Genomic DNA, 22102 nt, shown 5'->3' with positions numbered 1-22102 from the left:
TATGCTGCCTTCTGTTAAACCACTTAAAGCTCTTTTCACAGAAGGCTACAGTTTCCTAACCGTTCTCTTCTTGTGTGTAAATTTTCTTGTTCTAAAATAGCACCTTTGACAAAAAAAATCATGTTTTTATATCAGCAGTCAAACAGCTGTTGTTTTTCTTGCCAAAGTAGGATATCTCATACCCTGTGACAGCACAAACTAAAATGACTACTTCACTTCTCAGAGTGATTGCAACTCAAATAATAGCTTCACTAAAAAGTTAAAGGGCGGTATACGTTTCAAATAATAGCTCTAACTGAAAAAATATTTTAACCATGTTGTTCTTCCCACTCTTTCTTCTGCCAGCTTTTCTAGTGTTGGTTCAATAGTTCTTCTGTGTTTTGGATATTTGTTTAGAAGACTGAATACACAAGTAAATACCAAGAAATTTCTATTTCTATTCGCAGACTTCACAGGCAAATGGAGATTGGCAACATGTATTTGCTGTTTAGTTTTAAAAGCCCAGATTTTCATTTTAATTTTTCTATATTAATATACAGACACACATAATACATTATCACTTACACTGGATGTTTTAACTTTATTGTAAGAACAAAAGGTATAGAAAAAGCTAGTATAGTAGTTCAAAAAGTCAGAGGGAAAGCTGCATATTGCAGACTAAAAGATGCCAGAAACTGCAGTAAATGGTACATCTTGGGATCCACAGACATTAAAAACGTCTTTTTAATTAATCTGTTTAACTTCGCACCACTGATAAGCAACTTGTCTCATATGAATCCACCACTGCAGCATTGTTTTTTTAAGCCTTGTGTAAGTTCTAAAAGCCTTCAGATATTTGTATAGATCTATAATGTTTATACAACAAAAACACGATGGTTAAAAATTAAAACGTTGTATATGAGTACTAGTCAAGCTCTATTTCAAGATTCATTAGGAAGCCACTTTGTGTGTCCAGCTCCAGAGATCAGTGACTGACAGACAAGTCTGTAGTAGTGAGGCAGGTCCAATTCCAGCTGCACCGAGTCATCCCCCAGCCCAAGCAGCAAAATGCCCAGGACAGCAGGCTTAGGCTCTCTGGCCCCTGACATGATACTGCATTTCAAAAGAGCTTTTCACTGAACTTTCCCCATCCTCATCATTCCATTCCTGCTGGTGGTTTTGCAGACACCTAAAGAGCCAATACCAAACCTCTTAAGAAACGGAGCTAACAGAACAGAAATAACAGTGACTGCCAACGACAATTGCTTCACTGATCTAACAGTCTTTGGCATAACTAGGATCACCAGTGTGTATTTATTTGGGGAACTACCCTTCTGCCCCCATCACCCTCATAGAAAATTACACTTTGAAAAAAATGTGCACAGTTCACTCGCTGAGAATTACTGTGGGGTTTGACATCTCCACTGTGTCTACAACAATAACAGTACAACAAATCCACTGTTTGAAGTGTGGCATTTGAAGTGTATGTGGCTTGAAAATTCTCAGTGTGAATGACCTGCACAAGGACGAAGTGTGTGCATCTCCTTCAGAAAGAAAGGTCTTGGTGAAAGCCCACAGCAACTTAGAACTCCAATGAATATTTGGAGGATCTCCTGGAAATCCGAGTATGGTGCTCCAAGGCCCCATAAAGAACAATTCAACCCTCTCATCTTATAGTTATCTATTGCCACATCTAAATAGTTCCTAAAGGACATTTTCACACATTTCATTTGTTTCACTGTGAGTTATTTAAAAGAAAAAAGGAAAAAAAGACTAATTCTAAGATGGAAACACAATGGAAAGACCTCTACAACTAGAATTTCAAACGATCTCATCAATGTTCCACCTAAGTTTCCTAATTGGCTTGACTGTAGAAATGAACGCTGAAATCTCCACTAAAATACAATTATACTGTCTTCTAATATTTTTTTTTATTTCTTTAAATATTAGCTTTAGGCAAGAAATATATTTAGCGTGTTTATTTAATAAACTAATTAATTCATCCTTCAAATTCCACGTATTGATTTGACATAAAATTGAAAACAGCTTCTCCACTGCAGAATTATTCTACAACAGATGCTCCAGAAATACTGGTTCTTTCTGCTTCCTCTTCTGCAGCACCTGTTCTTGTGAATGACTAGCATACTACTAAGATGCATGACCTACTGGACTCAGCAACAAAAATACACTGTTTTTTTGATGACTAAATAAGCATGCTTGATGTGTGAAGCCAATTGTGCTCAATTAAATGGAGCTGCTAACATTCCTCTCTTAAGATGGATTCTCACATGAAAAACATACTATCTAGCTGAGACACCAAAAAGGCTGCAGCACTTAAGTAAAAAAGGAGAAAGAAAAAAAAAATATAAAACCACAAAATTGCAAAATTAGAGCAGAAACAAAGTTAAAATTGATGTTCTAAAACTAATAACCTTGAAGAAGACTGAATAAAATTTGGTGTACTAGCACATGAAAAAATATCCAAGCATTCGTATGGAACTACTGTCTTCCTATCCATTACATAAGTCATGAACCAGATAGTAAGGAATTCTGGTAGCTGTCAAATGCTTGTTTTCCTATGTAACACAATGAAATTAATCTCCAAGTGGTGAAACAGGCGTGACATTTTCCCAGTCTTACCTTCCTTATTTAGACAGCAAGCAAACTAGAAACTATCAGCTAGGAGATAAATCCTAGAAGATCATCTTGAGGGATATTAACTAATATGAATAAACAACTGGGCTTAGTTTTCGTCAGATACACACACACAGAGACACACACACATACCACCCCCCCCCAAAAAAAAAAAAAAGGCAAAAAAGTAAGGGGGGAGAAAAAGGGGGCAAAAAAAAAAAAAAGCAGCAAAAAAAAGCAACCAAAAAATGCAAAAAAAAAAAAGCTTTGCATTTACCTACTTGAAGGTAAGCCCTGAATCAAGCATATTTACCACTGAAAAGTAACAAGGTTCAAGTGAATTAATCTTTATTCAAGGTAAAATTAAGCACACAACAGTGAGACAGGAACACTACATATTTGTCATGATTTGTCAAGACATCAAAGGTAATACTTCAATCTATTTACCAAACTTAATATCACTCTGAGATTTAGCATTTATAAGCCTACTGTTGAGGTTTATTGAGAACAATTTTCCAAAAATACCATAACGGAGTCTATGCCTTAGAAAATACATTTCTAGAAGTGATCCACTGTATAACTAACTACATATTGATGTTTACATTTGAAAACAGAAAAAAAACTCTTAGCAACCTTTTTCTTTTAACATCACTTGACATCACACAGAAGTGCTACCCCACGCAGTACCCAGTGCTCTGGAGGTTGAAGGGTTTTAAGATCCACAGCAGCAATGTAATTCATATCAGTTCGAATGGCCTTTTTGTAGACTGGACATGAATACAGACGCAGATCTTTTGAAGCTGAGAAGACAGAAGAGACAAAAAACAATGACACTAGGTTGAAAAACCAGGACCCTGAAAAACTGGGCATAAGGCAAATGTAAAATTGAATCAAAGTTCAGTAGTACACAGGTCTCCATCACCACCAAAGGAAACTCTTACTTGATTCTCACACTGTTTGTTTGTGTTATTGCCCGCTGAAGGCCACATATGGCTTGAAACTCCTGTAGGTTTAAGATTTAGATCAGCACCTAGGAACTGGATGTAGCAAGAAATGCAAATGGACACTCTAGCGTGATTAGTGTTACTATTAGTTCAACCTGCCCACTGAACATTACTTCTTCTCAATATATTATTAATGTGTTAAAGTAAAAAATGCCTTATTTTGAACAACCTATTTTGAAAGGCATTTAGTATTTCAGAGTATAAAATGTCAACTTCTTCACTGCAGAATTAGAACAGCAGTCTAGTTGTGCTTAATACTTCAGTGTTCATTATTTAGCATCTTGTCTGCTTTCACAGTGATCATGCCTCTTATAAAAGATCAGCTACACAAAGTTCTGGGAAAATAGCATGTAAGCAGGCTTTGCTTTTGGAGGTGAAATGCTTTTCAACAGAAATTTCCTGATTTACATTCAGTAGTGGGTAGTCCTATTCTATTTTACAACCCTATTCTACAGCATTTCCTATTTTATATGCAAAAACACATTAACTGAAATTATACATTTCACAAAACAGCACTGTCCTTCAGACCCCTAAGCTCCCTTTCTATTCTTACAGCCCATTTCTGCCTCAGACAGAACATCTTCCACCACCTCACTCCACCTCCTGCTTGATTCTGTTAGCTCAAACGTAGCCTTGTCCAGGAAAAAAAAATTACAAATGTTATAAGATATACATGTTTTATATATATATATATATATATATGTTGTGTGTACGTACTTATAAGTTACAAAAACTTATATTCATAAATTGCATTGGTTTGGGGATGTGGGAAAGAGGTTATTTGGGTTATCTGGGGTTAGGTTACAGAGTTTATGTATATAAATGTTGATCTCAATCTAGGACTCGTCAAGGGAAGACTGAATGCAAGTATGTTTGTCAGAGGAGGCAGAGAACAGTTCATTGGTAATGGGTTTAAAAAGTTATTAATACCACTAAAACGAGAAGGTAGAGACCTATCTAAATATTAGTGGAAAAAGTGCCTATTATAAATTATTAAGGAAGGCTGAAAGCTTATTTTATATGGAAGACTGGGAAGCCTCCCCTGTTGAAAAAGATTCAGTGTGTGGACAATGAATAGCGACAGCCTCATGAAATCCCTAAAGTCCAAAAGACTTCCATGCAATCGAATAAAAACGTGCACTGAACTCTATCAAATAACATCCTTTACAATACTTACTGTTGTTGTCTGCATATATCCTTATAACTGGCATCATCTCAAAGAGCACCTTGGGCTTAGATTCAGTCAGTCTCATGTTTCTTCTGTCCCAGCCAGCTCCTTCCAAATACAGCCCATACACATAGACCCCTTCCAAAGGAGGGCTTGTGATATCATCCTTCATCCATTTAGTGACCTCATTGCACAGTACTACGCTGTCAAGAGCCCATCCTTTATTAGCCCTTGTTATTTCCTGCCCAAAGTAGACAAAAGAATGGAGGTTACATTTTCACATGTGCACAGAGCCATTTTTTCCAAGCATTTTAGAAACATATTTGTATGGTCACAACATACCCTTTTCAATACAAAAAAATTAACTTTTTATGATATCCATGTTTACAGCAGTTTGACTTCTAAGCTAGAGGTGGCATGGTACAACAAGAAAGCTTCCTGTATTTTATCCACTATATATATGACTTTCAATCTTTCTATTATATACAATATCTCAAGACCATTTAAGTAACACAACCATGGAATGGCAATGGCAGCTGGCTCCTGTGAATATGAAAACTTCATAGCTTTCATGAGATAACATTAACTGCATGTGATAAACAGTTCCAATGACAAAAGCAAAATGCATAATTTGCTGCATATTTTCTGAGGTTACCTTCCTTTTCCTGTACCTATGATCTTCATTAACTGTATTGCTAACAATGAGAAAGGGCTCACTCAGCCCTAAAACTCCATAAAGAGACTGCAAAAAACCCAGAGAACACTTGGAGATAGACCTGTTTAAGAATCGACATATACTTCAAATTTAGTCAGTTAGTGCACTGGACAACACTCCTTTCTCTTGTCCAATCCGTTACTATCCCGTGCTATTAAGTTAAGCCAGACCTAAGTTTTACCCTGGTCTTGTAAGTGCTTTCCAAGATCTGTTTGAAGTAACTGGAATTAATGCTTGTCCTATACTGCAGTTAATTAGCTGCTTTAAAAGAGCAGAATGGTTATAGTTCAGTGATCATTCTGGCTCTTCATCTTTCTCATTTCTAGCTATTCCACCATATAGCAAATCCCAAAAGTCACTTCTGTTTTTACTTAGGGCACCAGGTTGTTATGTACCCACATTCTCTTTTTAGGGAAGGAGAAAAATTCTGTAGATTCCTCCTGTTTCAGATCTTGCTACTTAAACCCTTTCCACAAGCTTGGGTCCAAAAGAAAATTCCAGTTTAGGACTGATTACTCAAAAGAATATATAATTCCAAGATTACATGCCTGCAATTTTAGTAGAAGTAGGTCACCAATTAGAACTTCAGTTTGACAGCCAAAGATTACACTACCCAGACCTCAGAGCAAGAACAGAGATTTTCCTTCTCTGCAAATCTTCATTCTCTCCTCCACAAGTTATTTTTTGTCTGAGGTCCCACTGGATTCCCACCTGAGTATTCTTTCCCAGTTGTACAGATTCCAGACAATTATTGTCTCTAATGTGTCCCTTTATGCCAACCAACATAGGTATTTATTGCCTCCTTTTAAACCAAAAAGTAGCTCACTTGTCAAATGCAACTAGCATTCTGAGCAACCAACACAATCACCAAGTCAACAGAGATACATTAAAAAAATACACAAACTTCATACTTGTTACGCATTAATACAGGAAACTCTTCCCACTTCATGAAGAGAGACTGAATCAGCTACTCAACTGGAGAAGTGTAGTTTAAGACTAATTCTGAACAGCTGTTCTGGCCAGTCTCCAGCCAGGTAAGTACTGAACATAGACCAAGAGGGAGGAAAAACAGGAAAACAAATTCATGGGCCTAAACACCTCTTCTCAGGGATATCTCAATGGTAACATGAGACGTTACTTCTCCAGTCTGCCTTAATGATATTTTAAGGTAGCCCTTACATACACAGTGCTCGGATCAAAACAGGAAATACATTTTAACACATTAGTGGTTGATGTACTGAAAAAGTATGTGTAGAGGAAGAACATTTCACTCAGGGAATGTCAGACAGTTATGCAGTCACATACCTTCCCTGCTGACATGATGGAGCCATGTGTGTAACTCAGCCTTCATCACACAATGCATTTTTTTTTAAAAAGTATATCAAAGAATAAGCGGAGTAAGACTTCAAACACAATTTACCTGCCTCATTGCAGTTAAAAATCCTTGAGGATTAAAAAACCCTGTCAGCCAGAAGCAGTTCGGTCGGCCTTCAAAAATCCAATTGTAAAATTGGTGGTTTCTTTCTAGAAGCTCGGTAAACCAGAAACCAAGTGTACTGGAAGCCCAAGATGCCTAAAAATAGTAAACAGTATGTTCATTTTAAAATTTTATTCAACAGTTTTAAAACAGCTTATTCATGTCAAGAAAAGGTAATTCCTCACAAGGTAGTAAACATAATATTAGCAAAGCATATTTAAAGCTCATTTTTCGTATCTTAACTTTTAACCTGATAGATAAATATTGCATCCCGCTGAAACCTGAAGCTAATTCTTGCTCTGTTCAGATTCATGCCTACCATTCCATTTAGACATGCTTAATGCTCCCTGTGGTAATTATCCATTTTATGACTTTTTTGCAAAATTAGATAGCTATGTGAACTAGGAAGAAATATTGTCTACATGTCTTTCTAAAGCCAAGGTCAATGCATCGAGATAACAAGATTTCTGCAAAACTATTCTGCTTTTTCTGAAAAAAAGCTAAGGAAAATTGAGCTTGGACTATGTGAAGGTTTATGATGGTTTTTCTATTTGAATAGTTGTATTATACTTGTGCCGTGAAGCATCTGCTTTTGTCTAGGTTTTGTACCAAGAACACACTTTGTCAATAAAAACAAAATAAGCAAACAAAACCACCAAAAAAACCTCCCCATTTTTCTTTCCAGCAGTTGCCATAAACAGCTCTGGTTCTTCCTGAAAACTATTTATATGGGGAGAGGCTGAGAGACCTGGGATTGTTTAGCCTGGAGAAGAGAAGGCTCAGAGGAGATATTATCAACGTTTACACCTCACGTGTGGAGAATGGAAGAAGATGGAGCCAGATCCTTGCCAGTGATAGGAGAAGAGGCAATGGGCACAAGACAAAACATGGGAAATTCCATTTAAACTTAAGGGGGCTTTTGTTTGTTTGGTTGGTGGTTGTTTCTTTACTGTGAGGGTATCAAACACTGGAACAGGTTGCCCAGAGAGGTTGTGGACTTCTGATTCTGGAGAAACCTGCTCTAATTGACCCTGCTTTCAGAGTGGGGTTAAACTAGACTATCTCCAGAGGTCCCTTCCAGCCTCCTCTATTCTGTGGTTCTACAACTACAAATTTCAATGTCAAAGAATAGCAACAGTGTAGTCCACTAGTGTGGATGCTATTTTTTAAAATTTGTCATCACATTTTAAGTTATTCTCTTATCTTTAGCTTTTATATGCAACAGGCTGTTAAAATGGGAAATACCTGCATCTCCCACGTTTACTTCTGATTTTATAAGTGAAAGAGGGCTTGTTTTGACTGTGTTTACTTTAGCCCAAGATCTACTCCAGCAGTTGCACAGTCCTGGTTAACACTTGTGTTTGAAAACAGTATTTACAGTATGTCTAGCAGTTTAATCTAGCTCTACAGAAATAATTTTTTTTTCCTTACAAAACAAGTGATGTACACCTACTTTTTTCCAGTTATCAGGAATCCTTCCATCATACATGCAGTCTAAAGCATCCCTCAGGTTTTCACTCATAACAATTGTCCCATCAATGGCAAGTTTTAGATCAGTCAGAGTGCTTCTCACTAAAGAAATAACTCTCTGCACTTGGTTGATCTCCTGTCGCAAAAATATGTTCATAGGCTGAAACAGTCCCATGTTCTTTAGTTTCTCTTTTACCTGTAGGTAGAAAACCAAAGATCCTTCAACAGAAATAAAAAACAAAGGTGGCTTTGTGTCAAGGTTAGGCACCTATACAATTTTTAAGACATAATACTTTTATTTAGGAAGTTAAATGGTCAGTTTGGTATCTTCCTTGAATCCTCTGCAAGACAGAAATACAGGATTTGTTCCAAACCTATGATGCTGAAACTGACTATGTTTTCTGCCCAACTCAATATTTAGTTTGTATATCATTGTATGAGCTAATGTCATTTCAACAGCATACCTCATTTCAAGGATTTAATTCCAAGATACAGTACCCAAGGTTCACTCTGCACAAACTAATCAAGAGCAACTGCCCCAGCCACTTTTTCTCAGCATAGTAGCGCTATTTATCAGCAATGCCTGGGAACTATCACAATGCCAGGCAGTCTTGTATTCTAATACAACTTGCTGATATATTTTTAATCACGAGTGTGAAGTTAACAAATTAACTGTATGGACAAAACTAGAAATTTTGTAGTCAATATTGGTCCTATTGGGAGATAGGTAAAAAAATTATACATACCATGTATTGATTGCTATACAGGGTTACAGCCCTGTTCTTAGTAATATGCATAACCTTTCTTAAGTTTATCAGTATTTTGCTACACAAAAAGGAACTGAAATAGTTTTCACCATGTTAAAAAGTTTAGTGCTCCACATTCAATTTCATTATTACAAACTAAATTTCATTTTGTCATTTCTAATAAGAGCTGATCTGCCCAAAAAGAGCTCTTGTAAACTTAACAGGGCTAACTGTACCTATACAATGACACCGTATATCTTTATTAAGCCACATATCTATTCCTGGAGATGTCAAGTAGCATTTGAGAAGAGTTGGACTAATAGCTACCAGGAGGTTTAGCCCATCACTAAAGCAGTACCCTTCTGAGAAACTCAACAAATTGCAATCCTTTGCAGTCCTCAGACCTCTGGTTCAGCCTTTTGGAAAGTCGTAAAGCTCAGGCTGCTAGAAAGACAGTAGGTCAGAAACTTCAGCAAGCGCAAACTTTTGGAAGAATGCTAGATAATCAGCATTCCAAATTCAGATATGTTAACTCATCTGTTCAGATAAAATACATTACCATAATTATGCCATTTGAAGGGAATACTATATATTACAAAAATGGGCTACAGAAAACACAAAGCAACAGATATAAGACATGGGTACCCGAAGAGAGTCTATACTTATGAGCATACCCTACACAAGGGTAGCCTATTAGTGTGTGAAAACAGGAAAGAGGCTGTTAGATTGGACAAGTTTCCTTACTCCTTCTCATAGCTCAGCATCCTGACAGGAAAATCTTGGTGTTCATAAGCCACCTAGCCTTGTATCAGGTCCTCATGCTAACTTTCATTAAAGAGTAATTAAAATGGCAGAAGACTAAGGATAAGAGATGTCACTCTCCTCAAGAAGGAGATGGCAGGCAAATGATCTAATTAATAAAACGTCTTACTGCCTAGATAAGCAGGTGGCTACTCTGGGAGTCTGTTAAAGCACAAACAGAAAATGTGAACTTTTTTCCGATGACACATTGGGGCGGTTAACATCCATTTAATAACAGAAGTGTTGTAAATGCTTTATTGCTGACATAATCAATCTTACTTGCTTTTAAGCTTTCACAAATACCATGAAACACAGAAGTTCAGCATCCCTGATACAGGAAATACAGGAACCTTAATTATTCTACAAGCATTTTCCTCTCATTCATTTGAAATTCATAGCCAGCCTCACCTAAGAAGAACTATAATGTCAGCATTCTAAAATTCTGGGGCTCTAAAGGACAATTAAGAACTATGGAAAGACCCAGAAACAACACAAATTTTCCAAACACTCCAACTGTAGTCTCCAGGATGGGGGACACAGAATATGGTCAATTGGAGTGTCCATATATCTAGTCATTAGTAAATGTTTTCTAACTGTAAGAAAACCCTCTAACCTTGAGAGACACTCCATCTTCCACATAAACAAAAGGAAGACTGCTATTTCAAAAAATAAGTGGCTGTAAGGCAGCAGGTGTCCATTACAAATATAACTACATGGGCTATTATATGTTAATATGGATCCTGAGACACCAAAACTAGGCTTCAGTCAATGAAAGCTATCACTTGACAAGCTTTTCAGCATTCACTTCACTGAAGAAGAAAGCAACCTAAAAATATTTTCAGAATGCAAGCTGAATCCCAAAGTAATACATATGCTAAAGCTGTAATACTTTTAGAAGCAAAAATACACTTGCAACACCACCTCAGTTCTCTACAATGTCAACAAACTTAGCTTAAAAACTGATGATTCCACCTCCCTCATAGCACAAATGACAACTTAATGCTTAAGTGGTTTAGTATTTTGAAAAAGCTCTTAAAAAAGCACTTCACTGCACATTTAGTGACTTCATTATAAATGTTAAGGGTCTGGGGTCAGACTTCTTTAAAATATGTTTTTGAAGTATTGTCTGTATGAATGAATGAAGACATCCTTTTAGAATAATTAACATCATTACATTTTTTTTTAATCCACACAAAGCAAGATGGAGAAAATGTTTTTGACAAAATTTCATTAACTCACTTCAAATGGTACATAATCAGCAGGAAGCTTTTCCAGCATATCATCAGCCAGTCTGGCTACAACTGCCTCTCGGGTTTCACCTCCTCCACCAGAGCTATCTTTAGGCTGAATACTGAGGATGATGTCCAATACGTCTTTTGAAAGTTTACTTTGGTAAGTGATATCTGCATTGGGATGCAAACCAAACACCTCTGGTGTGTCGTAAGCAGGAAGACTCTATATAATAAAATATAAAAAGAGAACAACTGGAGATGAGTTTATGAGCTAATTAATAAAAAAGAAAAAATCCCCAACAAAACCAAATAACAAACACAAAAACCCCTCCCTTATATTGCAAACTAAGAGGCTAGATCAAACAGTCTTAGGGCAAACAACTGGTGATCTGTTTGTCATGTCACAGCCTAAATCACACCAAGATTAACCACTAATTCAGTTTTAACCCCTATACACTATTTTAAGAGCCAGCTTGTACTTTCATATATGTACGTCTTTTAGTTCTGTGAGGTTGTACTCGATGTCTGGAGTCCATTCTATGTCCTCTTTAATAACTGTATGCCTTCAGGTATGTCCCTCAAGAAAATCACACAAAAAAGAAAAGTCTACTTTCATGACAATGGTGATAACATTGATGACAACAACCAGTTGTCACTAACAGATATGCAGACTGTTAGAAAGCAATAAAGACTCTGTGAACAAAAGGCAAAATACAGGTACTCAGAAGAAAAGACAAAATACTCAGGAGCTTGTGAGAAACAAGTGAACGGGCTTTTTTTGTGTTTGAAAAGCTTTCATTTACCAACCTGTATGTACTGAAGGTATTGATCCACCATAGCACGTTTGGGTATGCTGTATCCTTTGTAGAAGCTGAATTCCTGACTGAATGTATTTTCACTGAACCAAACCTTTACAAAGGTGTTCATGAGTCTTTTGTCATAGTCATCTGTCACACGGCCACCATACTGGATCTCACCTATCATGTAATGAACAGTATTCCAGGAGATCCCCTAAAACCAAGAAGAAAGCACTGGCTTTAGCTAATCCTCTTCTCATCTATTTACATCTCCCTTAGTAAGAAGAGCTGATATATCAAGTCCTGCATCCCTGTCCCTTTTGGAAGAAAGTTGTTTCCTGCTACTCTTTTTTCCTATAAACCTGCATTTCCAGAACACCTTCAAGAATTTCTCAAAATAGAATTCACTGACAATTAATTCAAGAGGCTATTCCAGCATGTGGGGAAAGAGCGATACAGCCCCATTCCAATCATGCTTTCAACTTCACTTAAAACACCAATCACAAAGCAATCTGCCACATACTTCTATATGCCAACTGAACATATGAAAGTGAAGAATGTAAGAGGAATTCTTGCAGTCATTTAAAGCAACTTTCCATTTCTTTATGCTACCAAAATAGGTTAGAGGAGCCAAATCTTACTATTTTACTCAAAATTGATTTAAACAAAAAACTGTCTGGTTTAATTAGCATTGAAAAGAAGGTCTAGATATTACTTCTAAGGTTTATATTTCTGAAGTTTTATGGGGAGATGGCTGGGAAGGATTTTTTTTTTAACATACAGGTTAATATATAAATTTAACATACACAGAATTAAAAGTATAATTTAAAGCCTTCTGCTCTACAAACATGTACACTTGGAATGTTGAACGTTGTGGAAAGAAACAAAAGAATGATTTAAAATCATGCTTGTGTTTCAGTTATTGGGAGCCATGTAAATACATTCCACTACTAGAAAGATCCATCATCCTGATCCACCTTCCCCACAGAAACATTGATTACCTTCTTGGCATCCATGCCATCCAAGTGGTTTTGAATGAATTGGACAGTAGCATTGAAATCAGCTTGATTAAACTCATAGGGTATATTCCAACCCAGAGATCCAAACTTTCGTCTTTCTTGAACAGTGGAGTGTAGAAAGGCTACAGCATACAACATCGGTTTCCATTGCACCATGTCACTGACATCTAGTAAATCCTGGCTGACCCCTGTTGATTTTAAGTGGGCTTTATAAGAAACACAGTAATAGTATTTTTCAAGACCACTTCAAATCAGCACTAAAACATCACTCCTAGAGATATTCAGTTGGCTCTCTGCCTCTGCCAGGAGTAAGTTATTATCCTACAAAGTATTCTATGCTGGAGACAGTTTATAGCATGTTATTAAGTTTCTTATTATTAGGCAACAATTTACACAATTATAAGTTGCTCAAATTAAGAGAGTAATCTTCAGAAGAAAAACGCCCACAATTTACTAACAGTTGAATTCACACTAAGTTGCTTTCTATACAGACTCTTTGACTCCAGACCTTTATTTTATACAGCGTAAAGAGCACTCAATAGCCGACAAAGATTAACATGATGCTTTTCAACCAAAAGACACAAGAAGATTAAAAATTTAAACACTTTGAACTGAGATATTAGAAGACAACATTTGAGAAAAGAAAAAGCACTTCCTGTTTTGTTGTCAATCAGTTCTGGTGACAGAACTTCAGCAGATCTTCTCTTCCTTTTAATTTTCACAACTTCTAGCTCAAACCAAGGATCAAGATGTGTCCTGGAATCATTGTGATCAGTTCCTCATACTACCTGACACCTACTCTCAGTGGCTACAATGTGGCCACATGATAACCCCAGAGTCCAAAAATGAGCAAAATTTAACTTTAAATTATTACCACTCTAGCACTCACCACTATATGTTCTCTTTAGTCCAGCTCGGAGCCCTTGTGGTGGTTCATTGGTAAACTTAATAGACATTTGAAGAAGGGTGATGGGGAACTGTTTGTGAATCTCAGTTGTCATCCACAGTCGAAAGCTTTCATGGATAGTCTCTGTCTCTACTACAGTGTCCATCAACTCATCCAAAAAGTCAAGTCCAAGGTGGCAGTTTTGCAGAAGTGCCCAACCTCCCTAGTTTAAAGCAACAGAATATGAAGTTATCAACGTCGCTTACAAACTGAAATGACTAAAATCACTCTTTGTTTATGCTGTAGGTTACGAACAAAGCCAAAGCATCTAAGCTATAGAAAAATATAGCAGGTTTAAGTGCTTATGAGAGCTGTTAAAGGAAGAAATCCTCCACAGTCAATTTTGCACCACTGGCTCACCAAATCAAAACCAAAGACTTAATAATTCATTTTCATGTACACTTCATGTACAGAGGCCAGTATCCATACTAATGGTACACATGCAATTAATAAATTAATTAAATCTTTACTTTCTAGGTGAACCGATGATTTCGTTGATCTTAAATAAGGGAGCTCAGAAGTAGCGCTAAGAACAAGCTGCTAAACCTTGTTCCTCACAAGGGCCACAGGCTTGGGAAAAAAACCAAATATGAATACTTAATCAATCTATTGCTCTCAGTCAATAGAGATCAAACTTTCTCATATGAATGACCATACTTCATACAGACATCTCAAATACATCTTCATTAAGAGGGTATGTGAGACAGTGAGGGAAAGTAACTGCATTTCTCTTAACGAAAAAAAAGGAGCTCTTCTTCCCCATCTTTTGAGTGAGTTTCTTCTCATCTGACCTACTAATTAGCTCTTAATGTGAAGCTGTGAAACAAGAATCTGAGGCAAAAGTCAGAGGAAAACTGGCTATACAGACAGGGAAGAAGCTCATAACACAGGACTGCAAGCAGTTTAACCTGTTCATGTCAGCAGGCATAGCAGTACTACTACCTGATGGGCAAAGCATACTAAATTGGAACAACTCAGCTTTTCTTTCTCATACAGAAAATTTTATTCTTTAATTCTTCCATGTTTCACTTGTAAAATGCCTATCCCAGTTCAAAATCCAGACTACAGCAATAGTAGTCTGGATTTTACTATAGAGCCTTGTTTTTCTCAAGGTTATGTAACTATCTATAGTATATTTGGAATTCATCTTCTTCATTCAACTAAATATGATTGCATTACTAAAAAACACAAAACTGAAAAAATGTTGTGAAATGCTTGCTGAAGAATATTTAGTATTCATGCATTCCAAACAACCAATTCAGCTATGTTCATCAATGAACAACCTGCAGCAAAACCTCCATTTTATATGAAAAACACTGATGTCTGCACAGCAACGAGAAGTTTGTTATGGTCAATTAAATGACTATGAAAAGGCAGTTCTATTGCTTAGGACACTTATTTATGCAAATAAATACAGGTTCTTGCATTAGCAATAACTACCCACCAAAAAACTTTATTTCACGATAGGATTTTCATTTCTAAGTTTAATACAGATACAAAAAACCACTCAGATTTTTGTCTCTTACATGAGACATTGTCTGCTGTAGGAGTTTACGGGCATGGATTTCTTGCCCCTGGCCCATGGAAACGTAACGTGTCTCTGTCTTCAGTCTTTTTCCCAAAGCAATAATTGAGTCCGTAGGATCAGAGCCCATGGAAAGAAAGCATATGAGAGGAGTACGTGGATCTGACTCTTCCCATGTCTTCTCCAAGTCCAAGATGACTCCCTCTGCATATTTCTCCCCCATAGTGTCAATGATGTATTTTCTTGCCTATATTAAAAAGGGTAAATTTAACCTGTGATGTAATCATTTGATACTGTTTTTTTCCCAGTGTAAATACAACCAATAAGTAAACTGAAGAGCAAAGGCTGCTATAAATTTATATCAAAAATACAAATATGCAACATAATTATTTTTATGTGTTAACATACTGTCTTTGAACAGCCTTATAAAACCAGATAAAACTTAAAAAATAATTATTCTATTACATATATCTGCATGTATTTTTATATATAATACCTTGTAATTGTAACATATAATACAGTATAATAAAAATAATAATCTCACTAAACCTTTAGAAATGCTTTAATGATTTAAAGATGGTATCTCCATTAGATAGCATAACTCCTAACCTTTAAATCTAGTTTTTCCTTTCCAAATACTAAAGAAAAAAAGAGGAAAGGATAGACGATATGCTTCAAAGTTGTTAGGTCTCTCCCACCTTCATGCTAAAAAACCCCAATGAATTAATAGTAGTAATGATGAAAGTAACTGCCACTAAGCAGAAGATCCAGAGGAACAGGTGAAGACCATTTCTGTTATTCATTTATTCATTTATTTATTTTTAAAATAATTCGATTTTTGTTCCTTTTTATTAAGAAATAGAAAAGGCTCTTTTAAACAGTCCGAGTTGATCTTTCCTGTATTCTTTTCCTACTACAATGCTTTTGTCTTAGACTTCTGGGTTACTTCCCAGAGACAAAAGATGTTCAGCATTTAGCATCAGTTTTCATAAAACCATCGTAAGATGAAAGTGTATCTGGCCCGCTATTAACAGAACTGAGAAACTAATTTTGCATTATCAGTTTCAGATACAGAGCACACATCTGAGAGATCCTTTATACAGTACTATTTAACCTTCTACTGGCTGCAGTTACACCAATAATTACTGAGACTTTCTCTGAATCCAGTCACAAAATTAATACCACACTTTTACTGATGCATTGTGACTCCAGTAAATTGCCGACCATTGCTCTGAAATTGTCAGCGATTGCATAGTTTTTATTCTTTTGCACTGGAGAAGAACATAAAGATTTAAAACAGGCTCCTAGAAGTTGATTTTTCTTAAAAATAAGTCTAACCATTTAATAAACTTTGATTTTATATTTATCACCTTTCTAAATTGATGGCAATAAATGACAAATTTTGAACAGACCTTAATACAGATTCTTCTAAGGTGAGTCTAATTCTTCCATGCAAGAAATGGTTCCTCAGTTAAATTGTTTTCACATTTTGCTTTCTCTCAGCCAACTGAGTTCATGAAGGCCTAACATGAGGACACTTCTACAATTCCAGTGAGTAATATCAGCAAGGACAGTCACGAATACCTTCTGAACTGACAAAGCAGAACTGGATAAACACGTATGTTTCCAGATTAAATCCTATCTCCATAGTAAAATCATTGGCTAATATTCTTAGAGTCACAGAATCACAGAATGTCCTGAGTTGGAGAAGACCCACAAGGATCATCGAGTCCAACTCCTGGCCCTGCAAAGGACAACCCCAAAATTCACAGCGTGTGTCTGAGGGCGTTGTCCAAGTGCTTTTTGAATAGCGTCAGTCTTAGTGACATGACTACCTCCCTGGGGAGCCTGTTCCATTGCTCCACCACCCTCTGGGTGAAGAACCTTTTCCTAATATCCAACCTAAACCTCCCCTGGCACATCTTCCTGCCTTTCCCTTGGGTCCTGTCATCGGTCACCAGAGATAAGAGGACAGCACCTGCCCCTCCTCCTCACCTTGTGAGGAAGCAATGAGGTCTCTCCTCAGTCTCCTCTTCTCTGGGCTGAACAAACCAAGTGACTTTAGCCGCTCCTCATATGGTTTCTCCTCTAAACCCTTCACCAACTTCATGGCACTTCTCTGGACACTCCCTAGTAGCTTCATATTCTTAATGTATTGTGGCACCCAAAACTGCACACAGTACTCAAGGTGAGGTGGCACCAGCACAGACCAGAGCGGGAATATCACCTCCCTTGACCAGCTGCAATGCAGTGCTCGATGCACCCAGGGCACGGTTGGCCCTCTTGGCTGCCAGGGTGCGCTGTTGGCTCACGTTCAACTTGCTGTTGACTGGAACCCCCAGGTCCCTCTGCAGAGCTGCTCTCCAGTCTCTCATTCCCCAGTCTGTATGTACCTGGAGCATGGCAACCCTGGATGTGCAAAATCCAGCACCGGCCCTTTTTAAACTTCATACAGTTGGTGATTGCCCAGCTCTCTGCTTTGTCTAGATCTCTCTGCGGGGCCTCTCTGCCCTCAAGAGAGTGAACAGCTCCTCCCAGTTTTGTGTCATCAGCAAACTTAGTTAGGATTCCTTCAAGTCCTACATCCAAGTCATTTATGGAGACATTAAAGAGCCCCAAAATGGATCCCGGCAGAACCCCACTAGTGACAGGCCTCCAGTCCGATGTAACCCCATTTACCATAACCCTTTGAGCCCGACCCATCAGCCAATTGCTCACCCACTACATTACATGTTTATCCAGCTGTATGCTGGACATTTTGTCCAGGAGGATACTGTGAGAGACAGTATCAAAAGCTTTACTGAAATCCAAAATTATCACATTGACTGCCTTTCCTTGGTCAACTAGGTGGTGACCTTGTCATAGAAGGAAATCAAATTTGTTCGGCAGGACTTTCCCCTCGTGAACCCGTGCTGGCTAGGACCAATGACTGCATAGTCTTTCAGGTGGTTTTCATTAACTCCCAGAATAATCTTCTCCATAATTTTACCAGGCACAGAAGTGAGACTGAGGGGCCTATAGTTACCAGGGTCATCCCTGTTGCCCCTCTGTATTCGTTCAATACATTGGAATAATTTTGCTAACGCTGCCCTTGTAACAAGTGCATAAATTGTCTGAAAATAATTTCAGAAAATGCAATGTAAAGGTCCATTACAAAAAAGAGTTTAGCATTAAATAAAGTACTGAACTGCAATCCTGCAACTATTATTCTAATGACACCTAAATAAAGTCTGTTTGCTATATATACGTACCTGAGCTATGGTCCTGTCAGGACACCAAGATCTCATAAGAAGAAGATGTCCAAAGCAGTCCAGGGATTGACCATAGCCACTTGGAACCAGTTCTTCTTCAGGCTTCTCACTGTCAAACCAGATTTTCCACTGTTTCTCTGCTCTGGAAATCTGCAGTTATACCATCAAAGGAGTAAATCGCACTAAACAGACAAGTCACATTTCAACTGCCACTAAATTACAAAATTTTTGCAGGTCAGAGACACATAATCTACACGCAGACATTTGTTTAGACATTTTAGTTCACATATTTAGTAAGGCTATTAAAAAAAGAGAGGATAAGCTTTCAGATTTTAAGTACAAAAATTGTAGAATGCAAGAATGCCCTTAAGTATTCATATTCTGAAAAAAATGAGCTACTACTCAGTATTTTCCATTAATGATATACTGGCATAACAAGGTCAGAACACAGATAGCTAGGTTCAGACACAGCTTTGAGAGCAGTAGGTATGTATCTGCTTCCCACGTGACTGTACAGAAGGTACTCTTCATGTATACCAAACACTAGTTACTTACTCCATTAGGTACCATACACTTAGTGTCCATTAAGAGTATTCATACAAGTGTTGAATTTACTGAACGCTCTTTCCCTAACTCTTTGTCCATGTAATCAGAAAAATATTGGAACAAGTATCATAAAACATAGTGTAAGAAAGCACAATAGGAATGAAAGAAAATCTAATAACCGGAAGAACATTCAAGTTGCATTATGTGAACTGGATAACACCAAGCTGTCTCCCAGTCTGAAAGTATTATAATTATATAGGGTGTGAAACATCCTACTTTCTTCTTATTCTTTGGGTTTTTAAGGTCTTTTTCTCAATACAAGTTGCTAAGTAGTCGGGGCCTCAACTGTCACTATCTGCTGTCAGTTTCATTCTGTTCTATAAAATAAACCAATTTCTCACCAGATGCCTTGATCACTACCAAACTATCACTGTCAGACAAGAGATTCCTTTTAAAAAGCTCTTACTTACTTGATCAAGAATATCTGAAAATTGTTTAAGCTTACTGAGCTCCACCAAGTTCAGCCAAGTCATATCCAGAATCCATTTAGCAGGCTTAGGAGGACAAGCTTTAAGGTCTAGGGAAGCACCACCTGCAAGAAATGAGGAATTAGTTATAATTAGAACTGTTGGAGACAACCAGAAGACAAACAAAAGAAAAACGAAAAACAACAACAAAAGACCTGTTTATTTGGAAAATGTAAACTAGATACTGCAAGGCTATTTCACATGAATAAGTCTTCCCGGTCTGGAGAAAGACTACTTAGTAGCTATGGATGGTCACAAAGAAATTTCTGAGTTAATTAACATGCAAAATTTATTTTCAAATCTTGTTTTTCATCCTACTTTAAAACATAATTTTTTAAATCCATCAGTGGGTGGGAAATTGGCTGACAGGCCACACCTAAAGGGTGGTGGTAAATAGTTCTTTTTCAAACTGGCAACCTGTCACAAGTGGGATCCCCCAGGGATCAATATTGGGCCCAATGTTATTCAACATATTCATAAGTGATCTGGATAACAGCATCAACTGCAGCCTGATGAAGTTTGCGGATGACACCAAATTGAGTGGGGAAGTAGACACTCCAGAAGGGAGAGCTGCTCTGCAGGAAGATGTGGATAGGCTGGAAGAGTGGGCCAGCAAGAACCTTATGAATTTCAACAAGGAGAAGTGTAAGGTCATGCACCTGGGAGAGCATGATCCGGGAGTGCAGCACAGACTGGGATCCACCTGGCTGGAGAGCAGCTCTGTGGAAAGGGACCTGGGGGTCCTGGTGGGCAGGAAGCTCAACATGAGCGAACAGTGTGCTGCTGCAGCCAAGAAGGCCAACAGGATGCTGGGTTGCATCAAAAAAGGGCATCACTAGCAGAGATAAAGAAGCATCATCCCGCTCTACTCAGCGCTTGTCAGGGCACACCTGGAGTACTGCGTACAGTTCTGGTCCCCGCTGTACAAAAAAGATGTGGACAGGCTGGAAGGGGTCCAGAGAAGGGCCACCAAAATGATGATCAAAGGACTGGGAAGCCTGCCGTATGGGGATAGGCTGGGAGGACAGGAATTCTTCAGCCTTGAGAAAAGGAGGCTCAGAGGGGATCTCATCACCATGTACCAGTACTTAAGGGGTAGTTACAAAGAAGATGGAGACTCCCTTTTTACAAGGAATCACTTGGAGAGGACAAGGGGGAACGGACACAAGTTGCTCTTGGGGAGATTCTGATTGGACACCAGAGGGAAATTTTTCACACTGAGGACAGTCAATCATTGGAATAATCTCCCCAGGGAAGTGGTTGACTCGGCCACGTTGGACACCTTCAAGAGTCCCCTGGACAGGGTGCTGGGCCATCTTGTCTAGACTGTGCTCTTCCTAGAAAGGTTGGACTAGATGATCCCCGAGGTCCCTTCCAACCTGTGATTCTGTGATTTTTTTAAAATCCATCTTTTTTCTTTGATTTTTTTTTTTTGTTGTATAGATCATGTAATAACACCCAATATGTACATTTGCTTTCCCTGGTATTCAGTTGAAGCTAAAAGAAAACAAACACAAAATAAAAAGAAACTACAAGGTACGTGAATCCAGATTTTTAATCATGAAGTTACAGGGGGTTTCTACCTTAAAAAGTCACACCATCTTTGGTGAAACAGGGTTTGTAGTTTGGTTAGTTTATATTTTTGTTATGATGTCTCTTAAACTTAATCTTTGTTAATCAGTTTCTCTTTTGAGGGTTTACTATTTCTCTGTGCAATGTGCCGGGAAACAAATGCTTGTTGGGAAAAGACATTCTGAAGATTCAACATGTTAAAACTAACAGTTATAATCCATAAATAAATGTTGCCTGGAAAATTAAGTATCTTGGAAAGGTAATAGAAAATTACTCCAAGCTTTCAAGTAAAGATACACAGTGCCTGCATGCAGTTAAGACTAAAGCCATGAATTTGTCACATTCAGCTAAGAGTATGATATTCTTTTAAATTGTTAGCAACACTTTCTGTTCCTATTTGCTTGCTCATCCTCCTAAAGTTACCAAATAAACTAAAAGATGTTTAGTATAATAATAAGTTTTCTAAGTCAAACACATACCTGGTGGTATTTGAGCAGTAGACATAAACATCAGCTGAAACAAACTGAAACTTAACAAATTTCCTTTTAAATTCTCAAAATTGTCAAAGCTATATTTATCAATATTCAGTGTGCTGCTATACATTAGAAACACCATACAAAGCTGTCTCTCAACAGAACAGAATGATAAGCATGTATTCTTTTCAATTGACTGGCTTCTCATGTGCAAAAGGAA

The 22102-nt window shown here is 37.6% G+C and overlaps 1 protein-coding gene across 1 annotated transcript in view; it reads right to left on the bottom strand.

Moving 5' to 3' along the window:
• Nucleotides 1-2944: 2944 nt before the first annotated feature.
• The window catches only part of DNAH5 (dynein axonemal heavy chain 5), a 173604-nt gene continuing 154446 nt past the window's right edge, over nucleotides 2945-22102 (bottom strand). Inside the window, exons 69-79 of the mRNA XM_075084263.1 lie at nucleotides 19781-19902; nucleotides 18765-18914; nucleotides 15515-15760; nucleotides 13932-14151; nucleotides 13025-13230; nucleotides 12034-12237; nucleotides 11234-11449; nucleotides 8431-8643; nucleotides 6921-7073; nucleotides 4795-5026; nucleotides 2945-3413 (exon numbers count right to left, since the gene is read on the bottom strand). Coding sequence (XP_074940364.1) covers nucleotides 3262-3413; nucleotides 4795-5026; nucleotides 6921-7073; nucleotides 8431-8643; nucleotides 11234-11449; nucleotides 12034-12237; nucleotides 13025-13230; nucleotides 13932-14151; nucleotides 15515-15760; nucleotides 18765-18914; nucleotides 19781-19902 — 2114 coding nt within the window. The 3' untranslated portion in view covers nucleotides 2945-3261. The remainder of the gene's footprint in view (nucleotides 3414-4794; nucleotides 5027-6920; nucleotides 7074-8430; nucleotides 8644-11233; nucleotides 11450-12033; nucleotides 12238-13024; nucleotides 13231-13931; nucleotides 14152-15514; nucleotides 15761-18764; nucleotides 18915-19780; nucleotides 19903-22102) is intronic.

The sequence above is a fragment of the Phalacrocorax aristotelis genome, chromosome 2 (genome assembly GCF_949628215.1).
Source record: "Phalacrocorax aristotelis chromosome 2, bGulAri2.1, whole genome shotgun sequence".
NCBI lineage: Eukaryota > Metazoa > Chordata > Aves > Suliformes > Phalacrocoracidae > Phalacrocorax > Phalacrocorax aristotelis.
The sequence above is the reverse complement of the archived record's forward strand: the minus strand, read 5'-3'. Positions and strand labels throughout refer to the sequence as shown.